At 51.1% G+C, this 23416-nt stretch overlaps 1 protein-coding gene across 2 annotated transcripts in view; it reads right to left on the bottom strand.

The window, feature by feature from the left end:
- RGS9 (regulator of G protein signaling 9) overlaps positions 1 to 23416 on the bottom strand; it is a 69264-nt gene that overhangs the window by 34633 nt on the left and 11215 nt on the right. The window contains exons 3-9 of one of the 2 annotated variants that reach the window (XM_047080941.1): positions 18566 to 18616; positions 17045 to 17151; positions 16776 to 16827; positions 16455 to 16513; positions 14963 to 15039; positions 8719 to 8800; positions 1116 to 1187 (exon numbers count right to left, since the gene is read on the bottom strand). In XM_047080941.1, coding sequence (XP_046936897.1) covers positions 1116 to 1187; positions 8719 to 8800; positions 14963 to 15039; positions 16455 to 16513; positions 16776 to 16827; positions 17045 to 17151; positions 18566 to 18616 — 500 coding nt within the window. The remainder of the gene's footprint in view (positions 1 to 1115; positions 1188 to 8718; positions 8801 to 14962; positions 15040 to 16454; positions 16514 to 16775; positions 16828 to 17044; positions 17152 to 18565; positions 18617 to 23416) is intronic. The other variant, XM_047080942.1, reaches the window with a different exon arrangement.

The following is a 23416-nucleotide window of genomic DNA, read 5'->3' as shown; positions in this document are numbered from 1 at the left end:
ATTATCTGGCCCCAGAGATAGTGCCATGCTTCATGCTCGCTCTTTCAACAGCTTATGCCCTGCATTTCTTTAAATAAAAAATGGCCAGAGCGCCTGGGTGGCTCAGTCGGTTGAGCGTCCGACTTCGGCTCAGGTCACGATCTCAGTTTGTGGGTTCAAGCCCCGTGTTGGGCTCTGTGCTGACAGCTCAGCCTGGAGCCTGCTTCGAATTCCATTTCCCTCTCTCTCTGCCCCTCCCCTGCTCATGCTCACTGTTTCTCTCTCTCTCTCTCTCATAAATGAATGAATGAATGAATGAATGAATGAATGAAATTTAAAGATAGATAGATAGATAATTATCATAGAAAAATGGCCATCCATCATAAATGGTGGCCTATCTGGGAAAAGGGTCCTTGCAAAACTAACAGCATAAGAGAATCTTTGCAAAGGCCCCCACCCTACTGAGATGCAAAAGAAAGAGTGACATTCTAGGTCACATGGATTAAGGTTTAAATTCAAAGTTGATTCAACGGTTTTGAGCCTGGGGCCTCTAGTCTCCAAGGGGTCTGGGACCTGGCTGAAGTTGTGTGCAAAATGTCTGTCTGGGCATCTTTGGGCAGAATGGGTTCATAACTTTCATCAGATTTTCTTTAATTTTTTTTAATGTTTATTTTTGAGAGAGAGAGAGAGCGAGCCAGGGAGGGGCAGAGAGAAAGGGAGGCACAGAATCTGAAGCAGGCTCCAGGCTCTGAGCTGTCAGCACAGAGCCCGACGCAGGGCTCGAACCCACAAACTGTGAGATCATGACCTGAGCCGAAGTCAGACACTTAACCGACTGAGCCACCCAGGCACCCCACTTTCATCAGATTTTCAAAGGAACTGCCTTGTAAAAGTCTGAAGACCAACCACCTAGATCCTATTTGCACTGACCTGCACTCTACATTTCTCATCTCCCATCATGCGAGACCCATGGCCTCCCCCCCTTCCCAACACTGGTATCACAAGATATCTCTTGGTAGCCTTAAAGGGGAGATATCATTGCCCCAACAGACAAAAATAGGCAATAGACATACGGACACCTTCCCAGCCTAAGAACCTGACCTTGGCCCTGCCCAAAGTATGCAGCAGAGACCTACCTGGTTTACCTGAACTTCATTCGGATTCGTCACTCGGTCCAGGCCATAGTCCAGCACATTGTTCATTCCCGGCTGAATGGAATAAAAACAACATAAGAACCACCACTGGAAAAGCCTCTACTTTATTATGATTCACTTTGGGTCTTCACCAAGCTGCCAGTTATGAGACTGAGCTAAGAAGGGCTTATGGCTTACCCCACAGGGTGCTACAAGCTACTGTAAGATGCTCTAGGTGAGCTGTTAAGCTTCATGGGTTTGTTCCACTACCACAGCATCCCCAGAACCCAACACAGTAGGATGGATGGGTGGATAGGTGTATGTTTGGGGGGGGGGGGTGAATGGATGGATAGATTTATGGATGGATAGATGGATGGATAGATGGATGGATGGATGGATGGATGGTTGGATGGATGAAAGGCAATATGGATGGATGGATGGATGGATGGATGGATGGATGAATGGATGGTTGGCTGGATGGATGAATGAAAGGCAATATGGATGGATGGATGGATGGATGGATGGATGGATGGATGAATGGATGGATGAAAGGCAATATGGATGGATGGATGGATGGATGGATGGATGGATGGATGAATGGATGAAAGGCAATATGGATGGATGGATGGATGGATGGATGGATGGATGAATGGATGGTTGGCTGGATGGATGAATGAAAGGCAATATGGATGGATGGATGGATGGATGGATGGATGGATGGATGGATGAAAGGCAATATGGATGGATGGATGGATGGATGGATGGATGGATGGATGGCTGGATGGATGAATGAAAGACAATATGGATGGATGGATGGATGGATGGATGGATGGATGGATGAACAGGCGGATGGAGAGAGGGAGGGAGGGAGGGAGGGAGGGATAAAACTCAAACTCAGTAAGAGTTCATTGGGATTTGTCCATAGGACTCTGACTCCTCTGGGAGTGCTCCTTCCCCACCCTACAGTGCAGTACTTTGAAGAGTCCAGGCTCCCGTCAGGCACATTTGGGTTCCAACCCTGGATCTGCCACTTCCTAGCTGTAAGAAGATTTTGGAAACTATTTCTCATCTCTACACTTGCTATCCCTCCCGAGAACTGGAGATGATCTCTCCTACCTGTCAAGTTCTTGTTGAGGATTTAGCAACATGACATGTGAAGCTCTCACCAGACAGTAGCTATTACTGAGCAAGGGCTTGGACCCGTTTTAGGATCATGTATGTAAAGGCCTGGCCCCAAACGGGCCTCAGTCTTTACCAGTTCCCTTCTCCATCAGGCAGCCAACCCTCCAGCCAATCTTGCTTGGTCTCTCCCAATTCCTTGGCCAACAAGTTGGGTCTTTCACTTCCTTCTCTGTTAGTTTGGTGCAGGCAACCATCAAATTCTCCATATGTGTGCTAAACCAGGCCTTCCACACTGATGCAGACGCCAGAGGCTGCCGAACTTTGTCCCCATCAGATTCAACCCCAATGGGATTCGCCACATTTTTAGCTCAGAGGCATGATTGCCCAATAAAATATATGGTGCTCAGTTAAGTGTGAATGTCAGATAAACAACAAAGAATTCTGATTCGTTATTTACATAAAAATACATTCCACGTGTTTGTTTTTTTTTTAATTTTTTTTTTTTAATTTTTTTTTTCAACGTTTATTCATTTTTGGGACAGAGAGAGACAGAGCATGAACGGGGGAGGGGCAGAGAGAGAGGGAGACACAGAATCGGAAACAGGCTCCAGGCTCTGAGCCATCAGCCCAGAGCCTGACGCGGGGCTCGAACTCCCGGACTGCGAGATCGTGACCTGGCTGAAGTCGGACGCTTAACCGACTGCGCCACCCAGGCGCCCCCATTCCACGTGTTTTTAATGTAAATATACAATAAGCATAAAAATTTTGCGACATAAATCATTTGCTGTTTATCTGAAATTCCAATTGAACTGGGCATCTTCTATTTCACTTGCTAAATGTGCCAGCTTAGCTCAGCGGGCTACCACGGGGGCAGATACTGGGTACACGGACTAGGCAAGGAAGAGAAAAAAGAAAGAAGTAGAAAGTGGGTGGGGAGAGAGAGAGGGGAAGGGAGTGGCCATCGTTACTCTAATTGTCACATGTGGGCTTCCATCAACAAATATTTATCAGGCACTTCCCATGGCTGACATTGCGCTCAGCCCAGAGAGCCCCTGGCCAACGTGACACCTCGAGGCATCCCCAGATGGCATCTCAAGGCACTTCCAGTCTTGTGGGCGAGGCAGCCCCTTGGCAATTAGTCACACACCCCCACCCAGGGGACTGCCTTTCTCCCTCTGCTGGTTTGGAAGGCTCCCAGCCTCCGCTCATTCGTTCCTTTACTCGTCGGGTAGCACCAAGTGCTAGTTCTCCACGGCGGTCACCACCGCTGATGCCGTTTCTGGCGCACAAGAGGGTGCTCGACGAAGACAACCCAGAGCTGACTGCCAGCTCACAGGAAACAGGGCAAAGACATCCCTACAGTGGGTGGGCGGCCGGCAGATAAGGAGACGCGCAGATGTGCCCAGGGCCACTGCCACACGCGGGAAGACCGCAGAGACAGTCCCCCTGCGGTGAGTGCCAGCGGGTGACGCCCCAAGAACATCTCTTGGGCGTCGGCCAAAGAGGCGATTTGCTAAATGCCTCACAATTCGGGTGGGGAAAGGGCCCTTGCACCCCCCCCAAAGACTGCTCCGCGAGGAGGCGACATCCCCAGAATCGGCGTTCCAGAGCAGAGCCAGGCTGGGAGCTGATGGACACTTCTTGGTGACACGCCACACGTCCCTCCCATGCCTTGTCCTCCTCTCCCTCATCATCTCTCTTTCCCCTAACGTATCAGTTCAGACGCTTCCGGCGCATGGAACAGGAAACAACAAAATGCCACACGGTTCCATAAACAAAATAAAGAAGGGGGAAGACGGAGAGGAGGCTGCACCAGGGGACGAGTCCTGACTGGAACATCACTTCTACAGAGAGGTGCTCCCGGGCCCTGATCTGCCTCGAGACCCCGGCCTCTTTCGCGCTGTGCTGGCGTGCTGTATGGTACACACCCATGGTGCAAAGCTGTCCTTCTTCGTCCCTCCGCCAGACCGCGAGCCCCTTGAGGGCTGTCCTGGCTTAGAATTCAAATACCCCCATTGCCTAGGGGGCACTTGGCCCAGAGAGGGCATTTCTGATCATCTGGATCACAGTAGGTGGAGTTTTCCATCGGTTTTTATGACATAACGCTCTATGTCAGACCATTTTCCCAGGTCAACAAATGGCCTTTGAAAATGCTATTTTAGCAATTTAATGATTTAATCGCAATGGTCCTTCATATGGATATAATCTTATATTTAAAGGTTTTTTCGTTTTGGGTGTTTTTTTTTTTTTTGAGAGAGAGAGAGAGCAAGAGAAGGAGAGAGAGAGAGAGAGAGAGAGAGAGAATCCTAGGCAGGCTCCAGGCTCAGTGGGGAGCCCAACACAGGGCTCGATCCCACAACTGTGAGCTCACGACCTGAGCCAAAATCAGAAGTCGGATGCTTAACCAACTGAGCCACTCAGGCGCCCCTTAAAGATTTAAATCTATTGGGGCGCCTGGGTGGCTCAGTCGGTCAAGCATCCGATTTGGGCTCAGGTCATGTTCTCGTAGTTCCTGAGTTCGAGCCCCACATCAGGCTCTGTGCTGACAGCTCGGAGCCTGGAGCCTGCTTGGGATTCTGTCTCCCTCTCTCTCTGCCCCTCCCCCGCTTGCGCTCTGTCTCTCTCTCTGTCTCTGTCTCTCAAAAGTAAATAAAACGTTAAAAAAATTTTTTTAAAGATTTAAAGCCATTTATTTATTTAAATTTATTTTGCCATCTCGCTGTTGTTGGACATTCAGCCCAACCTTGACAGGAAATGGAAGGCAGCCACTCTCTTCTCTGGTGGCCGGGCAGAGTTCGCGGTTGACACGAAGGCCATTTCGCTTGATACTCAGACAAGCGACCGGGTGATTTAAAGCACACACCACCCGCATCCCTGGACCATATCCTTCATGTATCCATGGTCCAGACGTCAGCGACCAGATCCTCGAGAGACCCAGAAGTCGCAGCCGGTGCAGCAAAGACGCACGGAAAGCCCCCAGGTGACTTCTCTGAAGGAACCGTTCTCCCTCGTTCTCCCTCTGCTGCCTTACACAAGTAACTCTTGTTGGCATCCTGCCCGGATGCAGCAGGTTAAAAAATGGGAGGGGAACATCACTTTCCTTCATCATTCTCCCCTTCTAGACCCAGTCCCCAGCACATCCATGCTGAGTTACAGGCAGCGTTTGGGCTCAGGATGGGGGTTGGGCCGGATCCCTCAGCCACCACCTCCCATCCCACATCTCGAGGGTGGTCTTGGCCTCCGTCTGTGCTGATATCCCTCTACAGCATCTGGCACCACATTCCCACCACCCCCTTAACCGATCACCCCGCGCTGTGCCCCCTCAGCACTTAAGCCTTACCTCTGGAGCAGTGCTGCTAGCCCGTTACCACGATTTGGATTTTGCACCCCCCGAGCTGGGAGAGGGGACCACGTGCGGGCGCACCTCCCAGAGCGGGAGCTCGTCAGACAGATGTGGATTCACATCCCAGTGCTGTGCAACCTACTGACCATCTCTGAGCCTTGATCGCCGGCCCCGTCGGGATAACAGCGATGGGGAGACTCCCTATTGGGCGGCATTGTCATCGGGTAAGTGGGATCATCCTCGCCAAGGGCTTAATATGGGCAGGGGCTTGAGGACTTTTAGCAGCTGTTTTACGCCCAGAACCCACCTCAGCTGGCCCGGAGTCAGGGCCCATGAAGGTTTCACGGATCACTGAACAGACAAGGGGACGGCTGGGTAACAGCAAACCATGTCCCACGCTATGACAGTTGGTTCCAGACAGTCCACACACAGTTGGTTCTAGACTCCACGGAGCCAAAAGCTTTGTTTGCCTGGCTGCCTTTTCTCCCACTGAGGTGACAGTTTGTTTGGGTCTCCTGGGGACAGTCTGACAGTCCCTAAGCCCCTGGGCTTCATGGGTCTGTCAGTCCAACTGCTCGATTTCTACCTAGGCTGAGACAGACTTCAAGCAAGACGCCCCTCAAACGGAACATTCCACCAGGAGGCGGACCGTGTTTTAAGAAAGTCGGGGAGATGGGGGCGCCTGGGTGTGGCTCAGTTGGCTAAAGGTCCAACTTCGACTCAGGTCTCACAGCTTATGAGTTCGAGCCCTGCATCGGGCTCTGTGCTGATGGCTCAGAGCCTGGAGCCTGCTTCGGATTCTGTGTCTCCCTCTCCCTCTCCCTCTCCCGCTCTCTCTCTCTCTCTGCCCCTCGCCCCACTCACTCTCTCTCTCTCAAAAATAAATAAGCGTTTTAAAAAGTTAAAAAAAAAAAAAAGTTGGGGAGAGCAGGACCCAGATGCTCCCCAGCCTCATCTTTGACTTCTGGTCCAGCTTTGGCCTGGGGGGCAGCACTGACAGGGACTGGATGCGAGAACAGTTTTGCGCCCACGGGGTTTTACGACTGCCCCGGGTACACCAGAACGTCACGGCGAACTTGGCTCCCTGGCGATATCAAAGAGGGACTGGGTACTTTGGAACCCTGGCATCATGTTCGTTGGAGCAGCAGCAATTCATGCGATGCGCTAATGACCGGGGGGGTTACAAAAAGGCCTTCGGATGCGCTAAGACATCACGGGACACTGTCGTGGGCGGCATAAGAGCAGAGGGACCGGAGAGAGAGCTCCTCTGACACTCACTAGCTGTGCAACTTTGGCAACATCCCTGAGCCTCAGCATCCTTATCAGCAGAATGGGACTAATAATACCACCTTCTACACGGGGCCGCAAGATGAGATGAGGGAACGAAGGCAGAAGGATGCTAGCACAGTGCCCGGCACACACTTATGTGCTCAGTTGGGTCTGCTGTGATTGATGACGATGATGGCGGCGGCGACAGCCACAATGGTGCCGGTGGAGGCGGAGGAAGCGGGAGCAGGGGTGGTGGGTTGGAGGCGGCACAGGTGATGGTGGAAGAAGCAGTAATCACAGAGTCGCCTTGTCAAATTCAGGGACTTGTGCATCATACCATGAGGAGCCACTCGGCCAGTTGCCTGGGGCGGGGGCTGAGAGCTTTCCCCAAGACATGGGGAGAACTCAGATCATCTGGTTTTCACTCTGTTCCCTACAGGCCTCGTGGCTGCGGGGACAGAGGGGAGGAGAGAGACCCGGGGCGGATCCTGTGCACAGCCCGTGGATGTCACGTTGCAAGCGATGCAGTCACCCGGCTATTTCCCCACCACGGAGTCTCTGCATGTACCACGGAAGCCATTCTCCACCGTGCAAGGAGCAGGGTCCCCTCCATCACGAGTGCCACGGGCACCAGGACATCTTGCCAGATGAGTGGCTTACCCGCCATTTGCCCTTATCCTCACCAAGGCTCCCCGGTTAGGAACAGATGACAGGAGGCAGGCTGAACAAAGATGTCACTCCTGAGCTACAAAGGGGAGGGGCGGGGAAGGCGTGCTTGGCTGTCTCTCCAGGACCCTGTCATCCCAGTCGGCACTCCTTCACCCAGGGGACCTGTGTCGGGCGTCAGCTAACTGGTTTGTCTAGGGGAAGGAAGCCTGAAACAAAGCAACACGCAACAAGCTTCTTGGGGATCAACCCCAGGACCTTGACCTCAGCAGCGAGGCGTGCAAATCGATGCCCCCACAGATGGCACACCGCATGCGATATCTGGTTCTGAATGTAGAAAGAAAATGGCCCAAATGGCCCAAATCTGACGAGCTCCAAGTTCAAAACCCCGGAAGCTTTGGCACCGTGACCGACCCAGCTCACGTGCTGGTTCTGAGAATTCGGCCACCTGGCGGGCAGGAAAAGTGGAGGAAGAAGAGGAATGACATTTGCGTTCGCTTTTCAGAATCCCTGTAGCGACCTGTGGGCAGCACCTGGGTCTGACACTGGAGTAAACTGAGGCAGCAGAGTTAACCCCAGTGGGTGACCGTGACAGCACGCTTCTCTGCCGGGGGGCGGGACTACCACTTCCCGGTAACCAGCGGTAACAAGTGACGTCACTTATACGCAGCTTGTCTCTCTGGGCCACTTAAAGTCCCCGAGCTCTGAGCAGGGAGGCACAGCACACACTCCTTCCCTCTAGCCCCCTCCCGCCTCAGCTGCTGGGGAAGGATCTAGAAAAGCAAACGGAGAGGGAGCAAGAGACACAAGGCATGGCTTCCAGTTCCCTGCAGCATTTTACATGGAGCCTGGGTTCTAGTTTTTTCTTCCCGTGTTCCTTTTCCAAGGTATCATGGCGCACACACACACACACACACACACACACACACACAATTCCACGTCTATATTATAAAAGGCAAGCTCATTCAGGTTCCTCCCACGGCTGACTTCACTTAGACCCAACACCAACAGACCAACAGATGAGCCACAAGCTCATTCCTTCCAAGCCGTCTCTTTCCTCTTCCACCGAGAGGCACCTGGATGTTAACCCAACACTAAGCCACCGCTCTTGCTGATTCAGTTCCAGCCCCAGAGGGAGATGAGCCAGCAAAAGGGATGGTGAGGACAGGGTGACAGACGGGTGGGACCAGGAAGGATAATACTCACAGGGCATCGGTGGACCAGCCAGTACGCCTTCTCCTGGCAATCCAACGCATACCTGTCTGCTTTATTCCTTTCCTTCCCAGTCCTGAAAAACCAAAAGCCGCATCAAGGCCAGTGAGACTTTTGTCCGTTTGCTCAGTGATGCAGCCCGTCCCCAAAGCCCCAGACCACTCCCCCCGCCTCTCCAAGTCATCTGTGTTTGCCCATAATCGTAACAATGACAGCAAACACTAATATCACCCTCTCGTGCTAGGTCCTCTCACGCGTGTGAACTCACGTAATCCTCCCCAGTGACCTCGTCTTACCTCGCAGCTCGGCGGACTGAAGTAAAGACAGACTGAACGCCCCGCGGAGGGTCACGGTGGCAGCAAGGGGCAGAGCACGGCTCTACCCGACAGCCCTGTGCTGCGACGCAGCCACGCCACCGTGACTCAGCCCCAGAATCGAATCCCCTCCACCTTCACCACCACAGCGAGTGTGGACGACATTCGGGGTTGATGACATCGGACCACCTGGCTTAACATTTCCCTGCTTCGATAAACACCGTGGTCAACACCCGGACAAGTGGCAGCAGGCAATGCCAGAGCTTGCTACCAGGGACGATGCTGGGCCTCGGGTGGGGGTGGGGGCGAGGGGGGGGGGTCGTGTGTGTCTCCCTCCCGGTCATTCCCGCTCTGTCACTTCACAGAGTTCGTGCCAAGTCGGGGTTTTTTCCAAACCCAACTGATTATGGTGGAAGGCTATTTATCTTCCCTCTTATCTCTCTCTCCCCCTTCTCCCATTATGGGTAGGAAATGATGCTGTGCTCTCCTCCTACGGAAGCCGGGCGACATTAATTACGGTGCTAGGGGCCCCATTTGCCACTATTTCCACGGCGACCTGCACCCACGTGGCTATGCTGGTTTTCCAGGCAACGCGGGATGACGTACATGCCCTCCAGAAGACAGAGACAGCAGACTTATCCGCCAGCGAATGCATCGTCAATAACATCATCTCATCTAGAGGGCCAGGTGGGTGGAGAGCGCCATTCCAGTAGGGTGTTTTGCCAACTTCCTCTGGAAATTAAATATAAACACCATCCCTTCTCCTTCCCCTTGCCGGCCTAACTGGATTTTCCACCAGGTTAACTACCCCGCGTCCTCAGGAGGATGGGCCACAGGCGGCCCGAGGCACTGTGGAGTTTCCACAATGCTGGAGAGTCTTATGAATACAGCCGATCGCTAATTTACGTAATGGTCCTTTCTGGCTTCTTCTCTGGCTCTTCTGTGACCAGCATCAGACTGGCTGCTGTCAGCGGAGAGCCCGCTTCGGATCCTCTGTCCTTCTCTCTGCCCCTTCCCTGCTTGTGCTCTCTTGCTCTCTCTCTCAAAAATAAATATTAAAAAAAAAAGAAGAAGAAGAAAGGGGCACATGAGTGACTCTGTCAGTTAAGCGTCTGACTCTTGATTTCAGCTCAGGTCATGATCTCATGGTTCACGAGTTCAAAGCCCGCATCAGGCTCTGCATTGACAGCACGGAGCCTGATTGGGATTTCTCTTCCCTCTGTTGGCCCCTTCCCCTCTTGTGCTCTCTATCTCGAAGTAAATAAATAAATTTTAAGATATTAAAAAGAGAAAATAAAAAAAGAAATACAATTACATACTGCTTTATGAGCTCTAAGGAAAAGTTCAGGTGCTCTAATGCACAATCTCAGATGGCCCCTGTGGAGCTTGTTAATCTGTCTACAATTCCTTGGCATTCCTCCCATCGAGAGGAGGGTCTATGTCCTCCCCTCCTGGGACCCAGGTGGGTTTCTTGTGGCTCTTTCAAACCAATATAATATGTCAGAAATGGCACACTGCGATGTTTGAGGTTGGGCCCTAAAAGGTGGGACAGCTGCCATCCTCCTCACTGGAATATCTGCCCTTGAAGCTTCCAACCACCTGCAAGCAATGTGACTGCCCCAATGCCACCATGTTGTGAGGGAGCCCAAGCAGTCCAGAGGCTACAAGATGAGGGCAGGAAATACCCAGCCAGGTGTTGAGGGCCTCCAGCTCCAGCCCTCTCACCACAACCATGTGAGAGACTCAGATCCAGAACTGCCCAGCCAAGCCCTTCCCAAATTCCAGACCAACAGAAACCTTGAAAGATAATAAAGTGACTGTTGCTGTTTTGAACCACTTTTAGGATGATCTATGTGCAATAACAATGACTAATCAGAAAAGCCTCTTTGAGCATGTGACATTTGAACTGAGAGATCTCTCACTCTGAAGGGTGACAGGGCTCTATTTTTGTTTCAAAAATGGCGGCAGGGGCACCTGGGGGGCTCAGTCATCGAAGCGTCCGACTTCAGCTCAGGTCATGATCTCGCGGCTCGTGAGTTCGAGTCTCGCGTCGGGCTCTGTATTGACAGCTCGGAGCCTGGAGCCTGCTTCGGATTCTGGGTCTCCCCCTCTCTCTGCCCCTCCCCCACTCATGCTCTGTGCGTCTCTCTCTCTCTCAAAAATAAATAAATATATTTTAAAAATAGGGGCACATGGGAGCAAAGAGGCCAATTGGGGGGATACTGCCATGGCCTGGGTGACAGCGAGGTTGGTTCAACCAACTCAGGGGAAGGGGGGGCACACAGAGGAGGAGGAGGTGGGGTGGTAGGAATTTTGCCAGAAGTGGCAACAGGACTGGATGACTACACAGGGGGCGTGAGGGCTTGTGGGCAGGAGGTAAACGAGGTTCCCTGTACTGATGGGGGTAACACTAGAGGAAGAGGTTTGGGGTGCGAGAGAGCGAAACATTCAAATACAAACAAGTTATGTTTGAGATGCGACATCAACATGCAATGAGTCTGGGATTCGGAATAGAGGTTTGTGTTGAGAGGCTCAATATAACCAAATGGCTACCTCATGAGCCACCGACACATACACAGCCAACCTAACTTTGTGGTGAGACCCTGTGTTTGTATTAATCGGGGTTCTGCAGAGAAACAGAACCGGTAGGAGATTAGATAGATAGATAGATAGATAGATAGATAGAGGCAGAGTTTATTTGTTGAGTAACACACAACTGAGGAAGCTGGCAAGTCTAAATTCCACAAGACGTGCCAGCAGGCTGGAGACCCAGGAAACGGCTGATGTTGCAACTTGAGTCCAAAGGCAATCTGAAGGCAGAACTACTTCTGCCTCAGAAAACCTCAGTCTTTGGGGCACATGGGTGGCTCAGTCGGTTAAGCGTTCGACTTCGGCTCCCGATCTCACGATCTCACGGTTTGTGGGTTCGAGCCCCGTGTCGGGCTCTACGCTAACCGCTGGGAGCCTGGAGCCCGCTTCAGATTCTATGTCTCTCTCTCTCTCTCTCTCTCTCTGCCCCTCCCCACCCACACTCTGTCTCTCACTCTCTCTCAAAAATAAAAATTAAAAACAAAGATTAAAGGGGCGCCTGGGTGGCTCAGTCAGTTGAGCGTCCGACTTCGGCTCAGGTCATGATCCCGCCATCTGAGTTCGAGCCCCGCGTCGGGTTCTGTGCCGACGGCTCAGAGCCTGGAGCCTAATTCAGATGCTGTGTGTCCCCCTCTCTCTGCCCCTCCCCTACTCACACTCTGTGTCTCTCTGTCTCTCAATAACAAATAAATGTTAAATTTTTTTTAAATATTGTAAAAAAAAATTAAAAATTAAAATTAAAAAAAAAAAACCCTCAGCCTTTTTAGTTAAAGCCTTCAATTGATGAGATCAGGCCCACCCACACTATGGAGGTAATCTGCTTTACTCCAAGTCTACTGATGTGAATGTTAACCTCATCTAAAAAATACCTTCACAGTGTCATCATAGACTGGTGGTGGCCCTGCTGTCTAGGTGCCACGGCCCAGCCAAGTTAACACATAAAATTTGCCGCTGCACATCCTAGAGCTGAAATCGGAGGCAGCCTTTGAGTTAAGCAATGGAATTAGTAGGGAAAAGCCAGTATCTCAGAAGGACAGAGTCTTTCCGGAATCGCTCATCCCAAAGCAGCTAGAAACGACGGAGGAGGGGATGCCCTAAGACACGGCAACGCAGAGCTCTGTCCAGGCTAAGGCCAAGTCTGAGTGGTAGGGCCTGGGGGAGCCACTGAGAATAGCCCTGAGTTGCACACACAGCTAGGGCGTCCTGGAAGGCATGTCAGGGTCACTGGGCTATCCTGCTCAGAGCAGAGAGGTGGAGGAGGATGAGGGGGTTCCAGCCCAGTGTGGAACCCAATAGAAACTCAAAACTGGTGCATCGACTAGACCTAAGTAACACTAGCCCAGCCTTGACCATTACCTCAAGAGCGACTTTGCCAAGGACTTTTTAACCTCTCTAAGCCTCCATTTCCCCATTTGTGGATGTGAGGGGTGACAAGAGTTCCTGCTGTGAGCACTTGCTCTCACCATCATAAACGGAGGCAGTACAGGAAACTCACCAAATGAAACCTTATGAACAAACACAAGTGATGGGAGGTTAGAGCACTCCCCGCAGCTGTTCTGCCTCAGGCACACCCAGGCAGAAACATGTCAGCGGCGAAAGACCCGCTCCAGGTCTCTCAGTAATGCTCCTCTACCTGAATTTAAAGCCTCAGAGCAGACAGTCCCTCTCCGAAGCAATACAGCCATCTGCCATTAGAACTTTTATGTCCCCCCCCCCCCGCCGCCCCACCCCTAACAGGCCCTTCTGCATAATGGCGCTCACCCTCTCGTGACGGTTAATTTTATGTGTCAACTTGATTGGGCCACGGGGTGCCCAGAGAGTTGGTCAAATGTTATTCTGGATGTATCCCTGAGGATGTTTTCAGCTGAGGGTACGTTAAAGTTGAAGGCCTGAATGGAACAAAAAGACTGATCTCCCCCAAATGAGAGGGGATCCCTCCTGCCTGGTGGCCTTGAGCTGGGACATCAGTCTTTCCTTGCCTTCAGGCTCAACTGAAACGTCAGCGTCCGGGCCTCCAGCCGCTTAGCCTCCAGACGAACCTATCACACCAGGGCTTCTAGATCCCCAGCCTGCCAGCCGTAGGTCATGTCACTTCGAAGCCTCTGTAGTTGTATGGGCCAATTCCTTATCATAAACCTCTGATATACATACATACATACATATCCTAGTATTTCTGTTTCTGTAGAGAGCCCTAACCAATCCACCACTACTCGGATCCCAAGGATCTTGGATGAGATTCCGCTGTTCAGCCCAGCCACGCACCAGCAAGGGTAGACCTTCCAGAAACTGGACCTGCCTGGGCAAGTGAGGCTGACTGGACTCACCCATTTTGGTAATATCTGGTATTGGTCCCCAGGTATTCTTGACTCCCCCACATCACAGGCACACAGTAGGATTGTACATCCCCACCCAAAAGAGTTTAAAGTTGGGCACCACCATAGGAGCCGCTTTGTTGGGCTAATGAATTGTGAACACAAGTGACACGCATCGCTCGTGACCCATACAGGCTCTGCCTCCCTCTACTCCAGCAACAGGCGAAGCCTGGATGGTGCCGCTTCTTCAGCACGGGTCCCGGAGTGGGCACAAAGCATGTCAGGGCCCCAGCTAAGCCACAGTGGACGTGAAGCGCAGGCAAGAAATGAACCCGTGGTTTCGTGCTCCTGAGGCTTGGGGGGATGTTTGTTACGACAGCCTAACATCGTCCTGACGGATTCACTCTCTGCAACATTGACATCTGGCTCTCGTACACAAGGCAGAGCCTTCACGGGGACTTCCGGCTCCAGTTCTGAAGTGGACGGCAGGCAAATGAGACCAGTCGTGGGTGGTTCTACTGTGCAAATCTGCTTTAGATCTTTTTATGGCTCCCCATGGCCCTTAGCGCTAAACCCTCTCCCGATCTGCTCCTGCTAACGTGTCGGGTCTCACTTCTCTTGGTTCCAGGCTCTGTGCTCTCTGCTCCAGCTACACAAAACTGCACCAAGTGGGCATTCCCCCAATTCCAGACTCTGGTTCTCTCTGCTTTGAAGATCCTTCCTCTCACCTCGCCCTTCTTCTCCATCCGCCAGCACCACCCTTCCCCCCGGCAACCTCCTAGGCAGCCTCAGGTTCAATGCTGTTTCTCCAGCTCTCCTGCAGACACCTGTGTGAGACCTCATCTCAGTGTAGCATCACAGCCTGTTTGCTCGTCCGCCTGACCCCAGACTGTGCCTTCATATTCCCCATGCCGAGCCCAGCGTTTGACAGTAAAAGCCCAATAAAGGTTTGTTACGATAAAAGGAAACAAAGAAGGAAAGGAGGGAGGAAGGACCAACAGACAAACGTGATCTTCCACTCACTTGTACTGTTCTTTGGCCTGCATAATGACAAAGTCCCACTTGTAGTTAATTTTTTTGTTCAAGAAGTTGTAATTTTCCTAGAAATGGAGAACAAAAAGAACGCTAAGCCCCACAACACAGGCTGTGTGCAGACGGAAGCAAGCTCTAAGTCAATGAGGGTGTGCCCCTGGCTCTAGACGCAGCCAGATGATCTCCCATCCCAGCTTTGCGAAGGCATTCACTCAAAAGGTAGCACTGAATTCTCAAAAAGCCTTCACAACAAAAGCCACACCCTGGCTTGGATTTTTTTTTAATAAATGTATCCCAAATCTGATTAGGAAGAGGGGAACCGTGTGAGGGGAAATGTAGAAACTCAGTATTCAACAACAGAGCATCACAAATGCACAAAGACAAATCCTAACATTGGTATGATGTGGGCCCTTCGAAATACCTATTTGTAAAGAATAAAAACACGGCAAGATTGTTGCTGTCTGCACAGGAATCTAGCCTTTTGAGGGATGCGTGTGTTCTTTGAGAAATCTGACTCATCCGGCCTAAAACCAAAGCTACACTATTGTTTTCCCATCACAAACTCAAGTTCACATCTGTTTATCACATAATGTCCATTATCATGCATATTAATTGTCTCATTAATAGGACAGCGAACAGAAGGGAGTAGCTACTGTGTGTGCAGTAGGCACTGAGGCAAGGGCTTAAATTACAGCAGGAGAAACTGAAGCTTGACATGGGGAAGAATTTATTTCAGCAAGCTGCTTCCAAATAGATGGACGGATGAATAGTAGATGGATGGATGGTGGGTGGATGGATGGATGGTGGATGATGGATGGATGGGTGATGGATGGATGGATGGATGGATGGATGGTGGATGGATGGATGATGGATGGATGATGGATGGATGATGGATGGATGGATGGATGGATGGATGGTGGATGGGTGGATGGGTGGGTGGATGGGTGGATGGTGGATGGGTGGGTGGGTGGATGGATGGTGGATGGATGGATGGATGGATGATGGATGGATGATGGATGGATGGATGGATGGATGGATGGTGGATGGATGATGGATAGATGGATGGATGGATGGATGGATGGTGGATGGATGGATGGTGGATGGGTGGATGGGTGGGTGGGTGGGTGGGTGGATGGATGGATGATGGATGGATGGGTGATAGATGTTGGATGGATGGGTAATGGACGGATAGACGGTGGGTGGGTGGATGGATAGGTGATAGATGATAGATGTATGGTGCATGGATGGACGGTGAATGGATGAATGGATAGATGGTGGATGGACGGATGGTTAGATTGTGGATGGATGAATGGATGATAGATGAATAAATGATGGGTGGGTGGATGGATGGATGGATGATGGATGGATGGATGGATGGATGGATGAGGGTACACATGATGTAACCAAAGGGGAAGAGTCAAAGAAAAACAGCTCAAGACTTTATTCCAATTATAATAACTTATACTTGAAAGCATGTCTGTACCTTTTCATATTCTTCTAAAATCCCTTTCTTCTTTATATTTCGCTTGGCTAGATAGATGGCTGCAAAAGAAAGCAATGACATTTTCCATCATCACCATATTTTAAAACGGCATCTGCGCCATTATATGCACGAGGCTGCTGTGCTTGGCTTGGTAGGGAGAAGTTTCAGCAGATCCTTGCTCCCTTCCCTGGGAACGCACCCAATACAGATGTGAACGGACATAAAGGTCGTGATGACAGTAAGACAAACGTCACCAAGGTGCAGCGAGTAAATAAGCGGCACGTTGAGCACTACCAAAGGCATAGGGGGATGGAGTTTTACCATAGTCTGTATCTTCAGCCGGCCACTGCTGGGTGGGCCAGAAATACGGCGTCTATAAAAGAAACCAGGAAAGCACGTAAGCGTGGGCTTACAACCCACACTGTTGACTGTCCCCCTGGGCCCCCAGCCCTGCGGCTTGAGATGAAACGACCTCAGCCCCCTCGCCCACCATTTCTAAAGTTCTGATCTGTGAGGATATGAAGCCATGCAATTACCTTCTCAGATAAGATTAATCCCATATTAACACCAAGGTCAAGGCCAAGACCCACCTGAAACCGGTAGAGGCTGTTGTCAGGCTTGAGTACGAGATTCCTGGGATCCTGCAGAGGGTAAATGTAGCCATATTTGACAATAAAGTTGCCCAAGTTCTGTGCCTCTGGGAAGAAACAGTTAAGACATGGAAGTTAACAGCAGACACTGAAGGCAGAAGCTCATTGCCCATCCCCCACACAGCACCCCAAACTCCAGGAGAGGCACCCCATCCAAACAGCACTTCATCTAAGGAGAGAGGACAGTGGTTCCTGAACTTGGCTATGGGAAAATTTCAGCTGGGGAGCATGGTAAGAGGAAGACTTCCCCAGCTCGACCCCCAAGAATGACAACTCATAAGTCTGGGGGGAACCAGAGAACCCAAATGTTCATGGGTATCACAGGTGGTCCACTGAAGATGTTTAGAGAAGCTTCTTTGGGCCCTTTGGCTCTGGAGAAGTCCCCAGGAGCAGGGAGAGAATGTCTCTGACCACCAGAGAGTTCCTCCCTCAAAAAGGAAAGGAAAGAGGAGGCCATGTTTACTGTCAACTTCTATCCCCAAGCTCCATTCTACCCACATCCTAGGTATGGATCAACCGGCTCCTCCCCACCTCACTTTATTACCTAGCCCACCTCCAATGTGCTTGGAAACATAGCCTTGTTTCTGGATTTGCATCAATTAAAGGAAAACCTTCCTGGCTCTTTCTCAGAGTCACCAAGGGAGCAGGTGTCTTGCCATCATCGAGAGAATTTTCTACCCCTGCCGTCCTCGGGCCCAAGGACCCAACCCACAACCCCTCCTGTATCTCAGCCTCCAACGCTTTGAGAGACTTTCTCCCCATCCCTCCTTCTTCATGTCTCACTCCCCCCCCCCCATCGTAGACAAGTCTCATTTTCTATGCCGTGTGATACCAAGAGCCTTTTTTCCTAGTGGGAAGTCTGTGCCTCAGATTCCTTCTGTTCCAACCCATCCCTCAAAGTGCTGCAAACATCCTGGCTTACATATGATTATCACACATATGGCTCAAAACTCCCCCATGACCTCCTATTGGCTGCCTCCCAGACGAAACTTGGAATCTGCAAATATGCCAGCTACACGCCTGTCCCTCCCCTGCCCTCCATACCCAGCTGAAGTCATTTCTCCCAATTTCCCCCTCGTCCCCCTCTCTGTTTCATTCAGTCCATTTCTACACCACTGTTCTTGCTAGTTTCCCCTCTGGGAAGACAGACCCTCGGAACTCCCCTCCACAGTCCGCTAGCGGCCCTTCTTTTGAGACCAGCCGTATGCGTGCATCATCCCTCCGAGACTGACTCTTCCCCGGTTGCCTGTTATTTACGTGCTCCCGATATTTTGAATGAAACAACCATTTTTCTTCCCCAATTATCTGTCACGCCTTCGCTTTTGATTCTGGTTGTTTTTCACACGAATGCCTTGTCTCTCCAATGTCAATTTCTCAGAGACAGAGGCTAAGCCTCCATTTAGTCTCTGGCCTCCAGAGATTCTTTGGTCCTTGTCGACGGAGTGCCTGAGGAGCTCTCACCCAGATTGGAGATCCAAAGCTGCTGGGCGATCCACTGGAGAATATCACTGCCTGCAAACCAGAGGTATTTGGCCATCATCAGAGTTTCCCAGCCCAGCCCCCGACCTCCACACCCTCCTCCACGCTGTCACCCCACGGGGGCTCCTCCAGGCTCAGCTATGATCTCATCCCTCATCGGCTCAACACTTTCAGGGCCTCCCCTCCACCGCACCCCCATCACTATGTTCAACCCAAAACCCCACAACCCATAATTCAGGGTCGTCCACGATCTGACTCCGGCCAGATTTCCAGCTTCACATCCCCCCACACCCTCAATTCTTCACCTCTCTTGCGGTGTTTATTTCCTTACCTTACAATAATTTGTGCATGGACTAGTATTTACCAAGTAGGAAGTAAAGAGCCTAAGTCTGAGCCCTGAAAAAAACCAGACCCAAGGCATGCTGCCTATGGGGCTCCAGATGGAGCCCTGGTCACATGAAGGGACATCAGAGTCAGGGATGGGAGGAAAAGTGGGAATGAGCTAAGGGTAGGGGATGGTTCTCCCCGGCTCCCAAGTTCCCAGGCAGAACTCTGAGGAGTCCGAAAATTCGAAATTCAGACCCGGCCTCTCAGGTCATTGTGGAAGTACTCTGGTCGAAGCAGGAGGGTGGGACATATTCTAGTAACACTCTGTGGATTGATTTACAACTTCAGACAATGGAATGGGAGCACCACTTGCAGTCACGCCCTGGGCTCGGCAGGTCTTAGGGGCCAGCCTGGGAACAATAATGCAGAGTGAAGACTGGCGTGGGAAAAAAAAAAAAAGCAGGTGAGGCAGACAGGGACGAGATCAGGCGAGATCAGGAGAGAAGAAGCGCCCCCTCCCGCCCATCTCCCAAGGATTCAGATTTATCTAAGGGCCAAAGCGAGCCAAGTTCCAAAAGCAATCCAGAACTGTTGCAGGACCCCAAGGAGCTGTGTGGTTCCTCCTCAACCTGGGCCCTGCACCCCCTTAGTGAAACAGACTCCTTGTACGAGGAAGGCAATAATAGTTCCCCTAAAGAAAAATGAGATGTCCTGGAAGGAACCACCCTTCATCAGATACCATCTGGCAAACAGCAATAACCACATTTTCCAGCAACTTCACAGGCCAACCCTGGACCCCTGCCTGCATGAGAACTGGCCCACAGCACACACCAAGAAGGAGGATCCGGGTCTGAGACCCCACTGCCCGTGTCCTTGTGGCTGCACTGTTGCACGTGATAGATACTTGCCTCTTCAGAGCTAGTGAAGGGGCATTTCTTCTGGGGCCTTCCAGGGAAGGCCCTTATCACCCACTCACACACTCTCTGGGCTTAATTACCTGCCCGCAGCATGACTTAGGATGGACAACCTGTAATTCTTACCTTCCTGTCCATGCCCTGGGGCACAAACATTCAGACATTATCTCTGTCCTTGCCCACATGCCCACCGTTCTCGCTTCCAGTGGGTTCTCGTCTATTGTTCTTAGTTTTATTCACCCCTGGTTGGCTGTTCTCAAGCAAAAGCCTTCATCTAAAATCCTCCTTAAAATCCTAGGACTGGATGTTTTAGACTTTCCACCCCAGATCTCCTTGAATGCTACTCGGGAGGCATGTAGACCGAGAGAGAGAGAGAGAGAGAGAGAGAGAGAGACCCAAGCAGACAGCAGTTTGATTAGCGCTCTCCACCAAGGAGCCGAGGGTTTTCTCATCCACTTGACTGCTTCCCGAAATAGACCAAATGGGATTACAGAGCCACCGGCTTCGGCACCACGTGGTCTGTGCTAATGGCGTGGCAGGCTCCGCGTCAGCCACCGTCATCCCCAGAAGTCCTGGGTCACCTGCCATCTGAGGAGTTAGAGACTGATTACCCGGTTTGCTTTTATTAGTGCTGATGCAGGACCCAAGGCTTCTCCCTGAGACCCGTTCCAGTGGCAGCTGAAATTCACCCACACAGGAGGAACAAGAGAACACATGGCAGGGTCGGCCACCTCGGCCAAATCCAGGAACCACGGGCGCCCCGTGTGCAAGGAAAAGGAGCAGCTTATGCGCACCGACAGTGGGTAAGGGTATGGACACTGGAGTCACACAGCTGGGATCAGATCCGAGCTCAGCCACGTGTGAGTGTAGTGACACGGGGACACGTTGCTGAGCCTCTCTGCTTCTCCGTGGCCCCACCTGCAAAATGCGGATGGTTGTGTCTATCCCTAACTTTGTTGTGGGTGTTAAGTGACACAGTGTGAGGAATCGCCTGCTGTCACCACACATCTAGCATCCATGCTTGCGGACCACGTGCACCGTACTATCTCACTTAACACCCGCCATCATTCTCACAGACAGGGATTGCGAATCCTGCCTTTTTTTTTTAATGTTCATTTATTGATTTTTAAGAGAGTGCACAAGCGGGTGAGGGGCAGAGAGAGAGGGAGAGAGATGATCCAAAGCAGACGCTGCACCGTCAACGGAGAGCCCGACGCAGGGCTCAAACTCACGAGCTTTGAGATCATGACCCGAGCCGAAGTCAGATGCTTAACCGACTGAGCCACCCAGGCGCCCCCCACTATTCCTGCTTTTAAAATAAAAACACTGAGGCAAGGGCTACACGGCTTGAAAAAGGCACCTGAAAGATTCAATCCCAGGTGCCCCTCGACGTCCAGTGCTCTCTGCACAGTGCTAGGCCAGCACCGGCTCACGCATTCAGCAAATTTCTGTTAAACCTCCCCCCCTGCCTGACCAACAGCTCTGCTAAGCACTGGGGTTACCCAGGTGAGAAAGATGCAATGTGAAGGCTTCCCAATCCAGTGGAGAAAACAGGCCACGATTAATGACAACCAGGAGCGGAGGGGGGGCGGGGCAGGGATGCCTTTGGGAAGAATGGTCCCGGTCCCCCCACCCACCCCCCACCCCCGTATGTCTTAAAGGCTGGGAGGAAGCAGGACCACCCTGAGGAGTCTGCCCACTTATTCCTGCTCTTTGGGCGCCTGTGCTACACTGGTTCCTAGCCTCTCCCAGGGGTGGCTCATCAGTTTCCTTTTCTTCTGTGAGCTACTCTGTTTCGTTCCGATCAACTGCTCTTTTGCTCCAACCAGCCAGGTTGGTCTTCTGTGGCTTGCACTCACGGAAGCCTGCACGATACACTGATGGTGGGGGCACTCTTTCTTCCAAGCAGATAGAAAGGGAAACAGGACAGTGTCAGCCAGCTTATCTCTGCCAAGACCAGGGCACCTTGAGTGAAAAACAGTGAGGTCGTGGCGGGGGGGAGAGAGTGAGGGTTCACAAGGAGCAGAACAGAGGGGTGAGTCCCAGGCTTGTGCTTTGAGAAACTGTCTGTTTCTGCAGACACTATATCTCGGTAGGAAACACGCTCTTGACCGAAAAACCAAAATCATACGACATATGCGACCCATTAATCAAAATTCATTCTTCTTTTGCGGTTCGGTCCCTTCTGCCAATGTCCTCAGATGATGCTCCTTTATCCCACATCCAGAGAAAGGAGACACTGGCGGCATCCCGTGGGGTGGTTAAGGAGGGCGCCAGTATATTCAGATGGCTAACGGATGCATGAAAAGATGCTGAATCATCACTCATCATCAGGGAAATACAAATCAAAACCACAATGAGGTATCACCTCACACCAGAGTGGCGAACATTAACAACTCAGGGGGCGCCTGGGTGGCTCAGTCGGTTAAGCATCCGACTTCAGCCCAGGTCATGATCTCACAGTCCGTGGGTTCGAGCCCCGCGTCGGGCTCTGTGCTGACAGCTCGGAGCCTGGAGCCTGCTTCGGATTCTGGGTCTCCCTCTCTCTCTGCCCCTCCCTAGCTCATGCTCACTCACTCTCTCTCTCTGTCAAAAATAAATAAACTTGAAAAAAAAACTCAGGAAACAACAGATGTTGGCAAGGATGCAGAGAAAGGGGAACCCTCTTACACTGCTGGTGGGTGCAAGCTGGTGCGGCCACTCTGGAAAACAGTATGGAAGTTCCCCAAAATATTAAAAATAGAACTACCCTACCACCTAGCAATAGCACTATTATATCCTTTATCTAAAGGGTACAAAGATGTTGATTCGAAGAGGCAAGTGCACCCCCAATGTTTATAGCAGTGATATCAACAATAGCCAGATTATGGAAGGAGCTCAAATGCCCATCGACTGATGAATGGATAAAGAAGATGTGGTATGTATACACACACACACACACACACACACACACACACACACACACACAATGGAATATTACTTGGCAATCAAGAAGAATGAATTCTTGCCATTTGCAACAATGTGAATGGAACTAGAGTGTATTATGCTAAGCGAAATAAGTCAGTCAGAGAAAGATAAATATCACATGATTTCACTCATGTGTGGAATTTAAGAAACAAAACAGACGAACATAGGGAAAGGGAAGGAAAAATAAGATACAAAGAGAGAGGGAGGCCAACCATAAGAGACTCTTAACTACAGAGAACAAACTGAGGGGTGCGGGAGGGGAGGGGCTGGGGGGACAGCTAAATGGCTGATGGGCATTAAGGAGGACACTTCTTGGGCTGAGCACTGGGCGTTATATGAGTCACTGCATTCCACTCCTGAAACCATTATTACACTGTATGCTAACTCATTTGGAGCCCAATTTTTAAAAATTAATTAATTAATAAAAACAGAAAGGTGTCAGCGTCAATCAGACCAGGGTGGAGCAAAGACCAATTTATTTCTGCCAGATAGTATTTTTCTTCCTCATGCTACCTGATTTCATCAAAACAAGGCAAACAGAAAGCGACAGTAAAAGCTTTTTAAATGACCTCCCGGGAGGGATGGCTTCACAAAGTGCCCCGTTGGTTCTTTTTCTCCTTTCCTT

This window comes from Lynx rufus, unplaced genomic scaffold (genome assembly GCF_022079265.1).
Source record: "Lynx rufus isolate CCGP_SWC_20201006 ecotype Redwood Valley unplaced genomic scaffold, mLynRuf1.p SCAF_18, whole genome shotgun sequence".
Lineage (NCBI taxonomy): Eukaryota > Metazoa > Chordata > Mammalia > Carnivora > Felidae > Lynx > Lynx rufus.
Note: the sequence above shows the minus strand (reverse complement) of the source record. Positions and strands in the feature narration are given on the sequence as shown.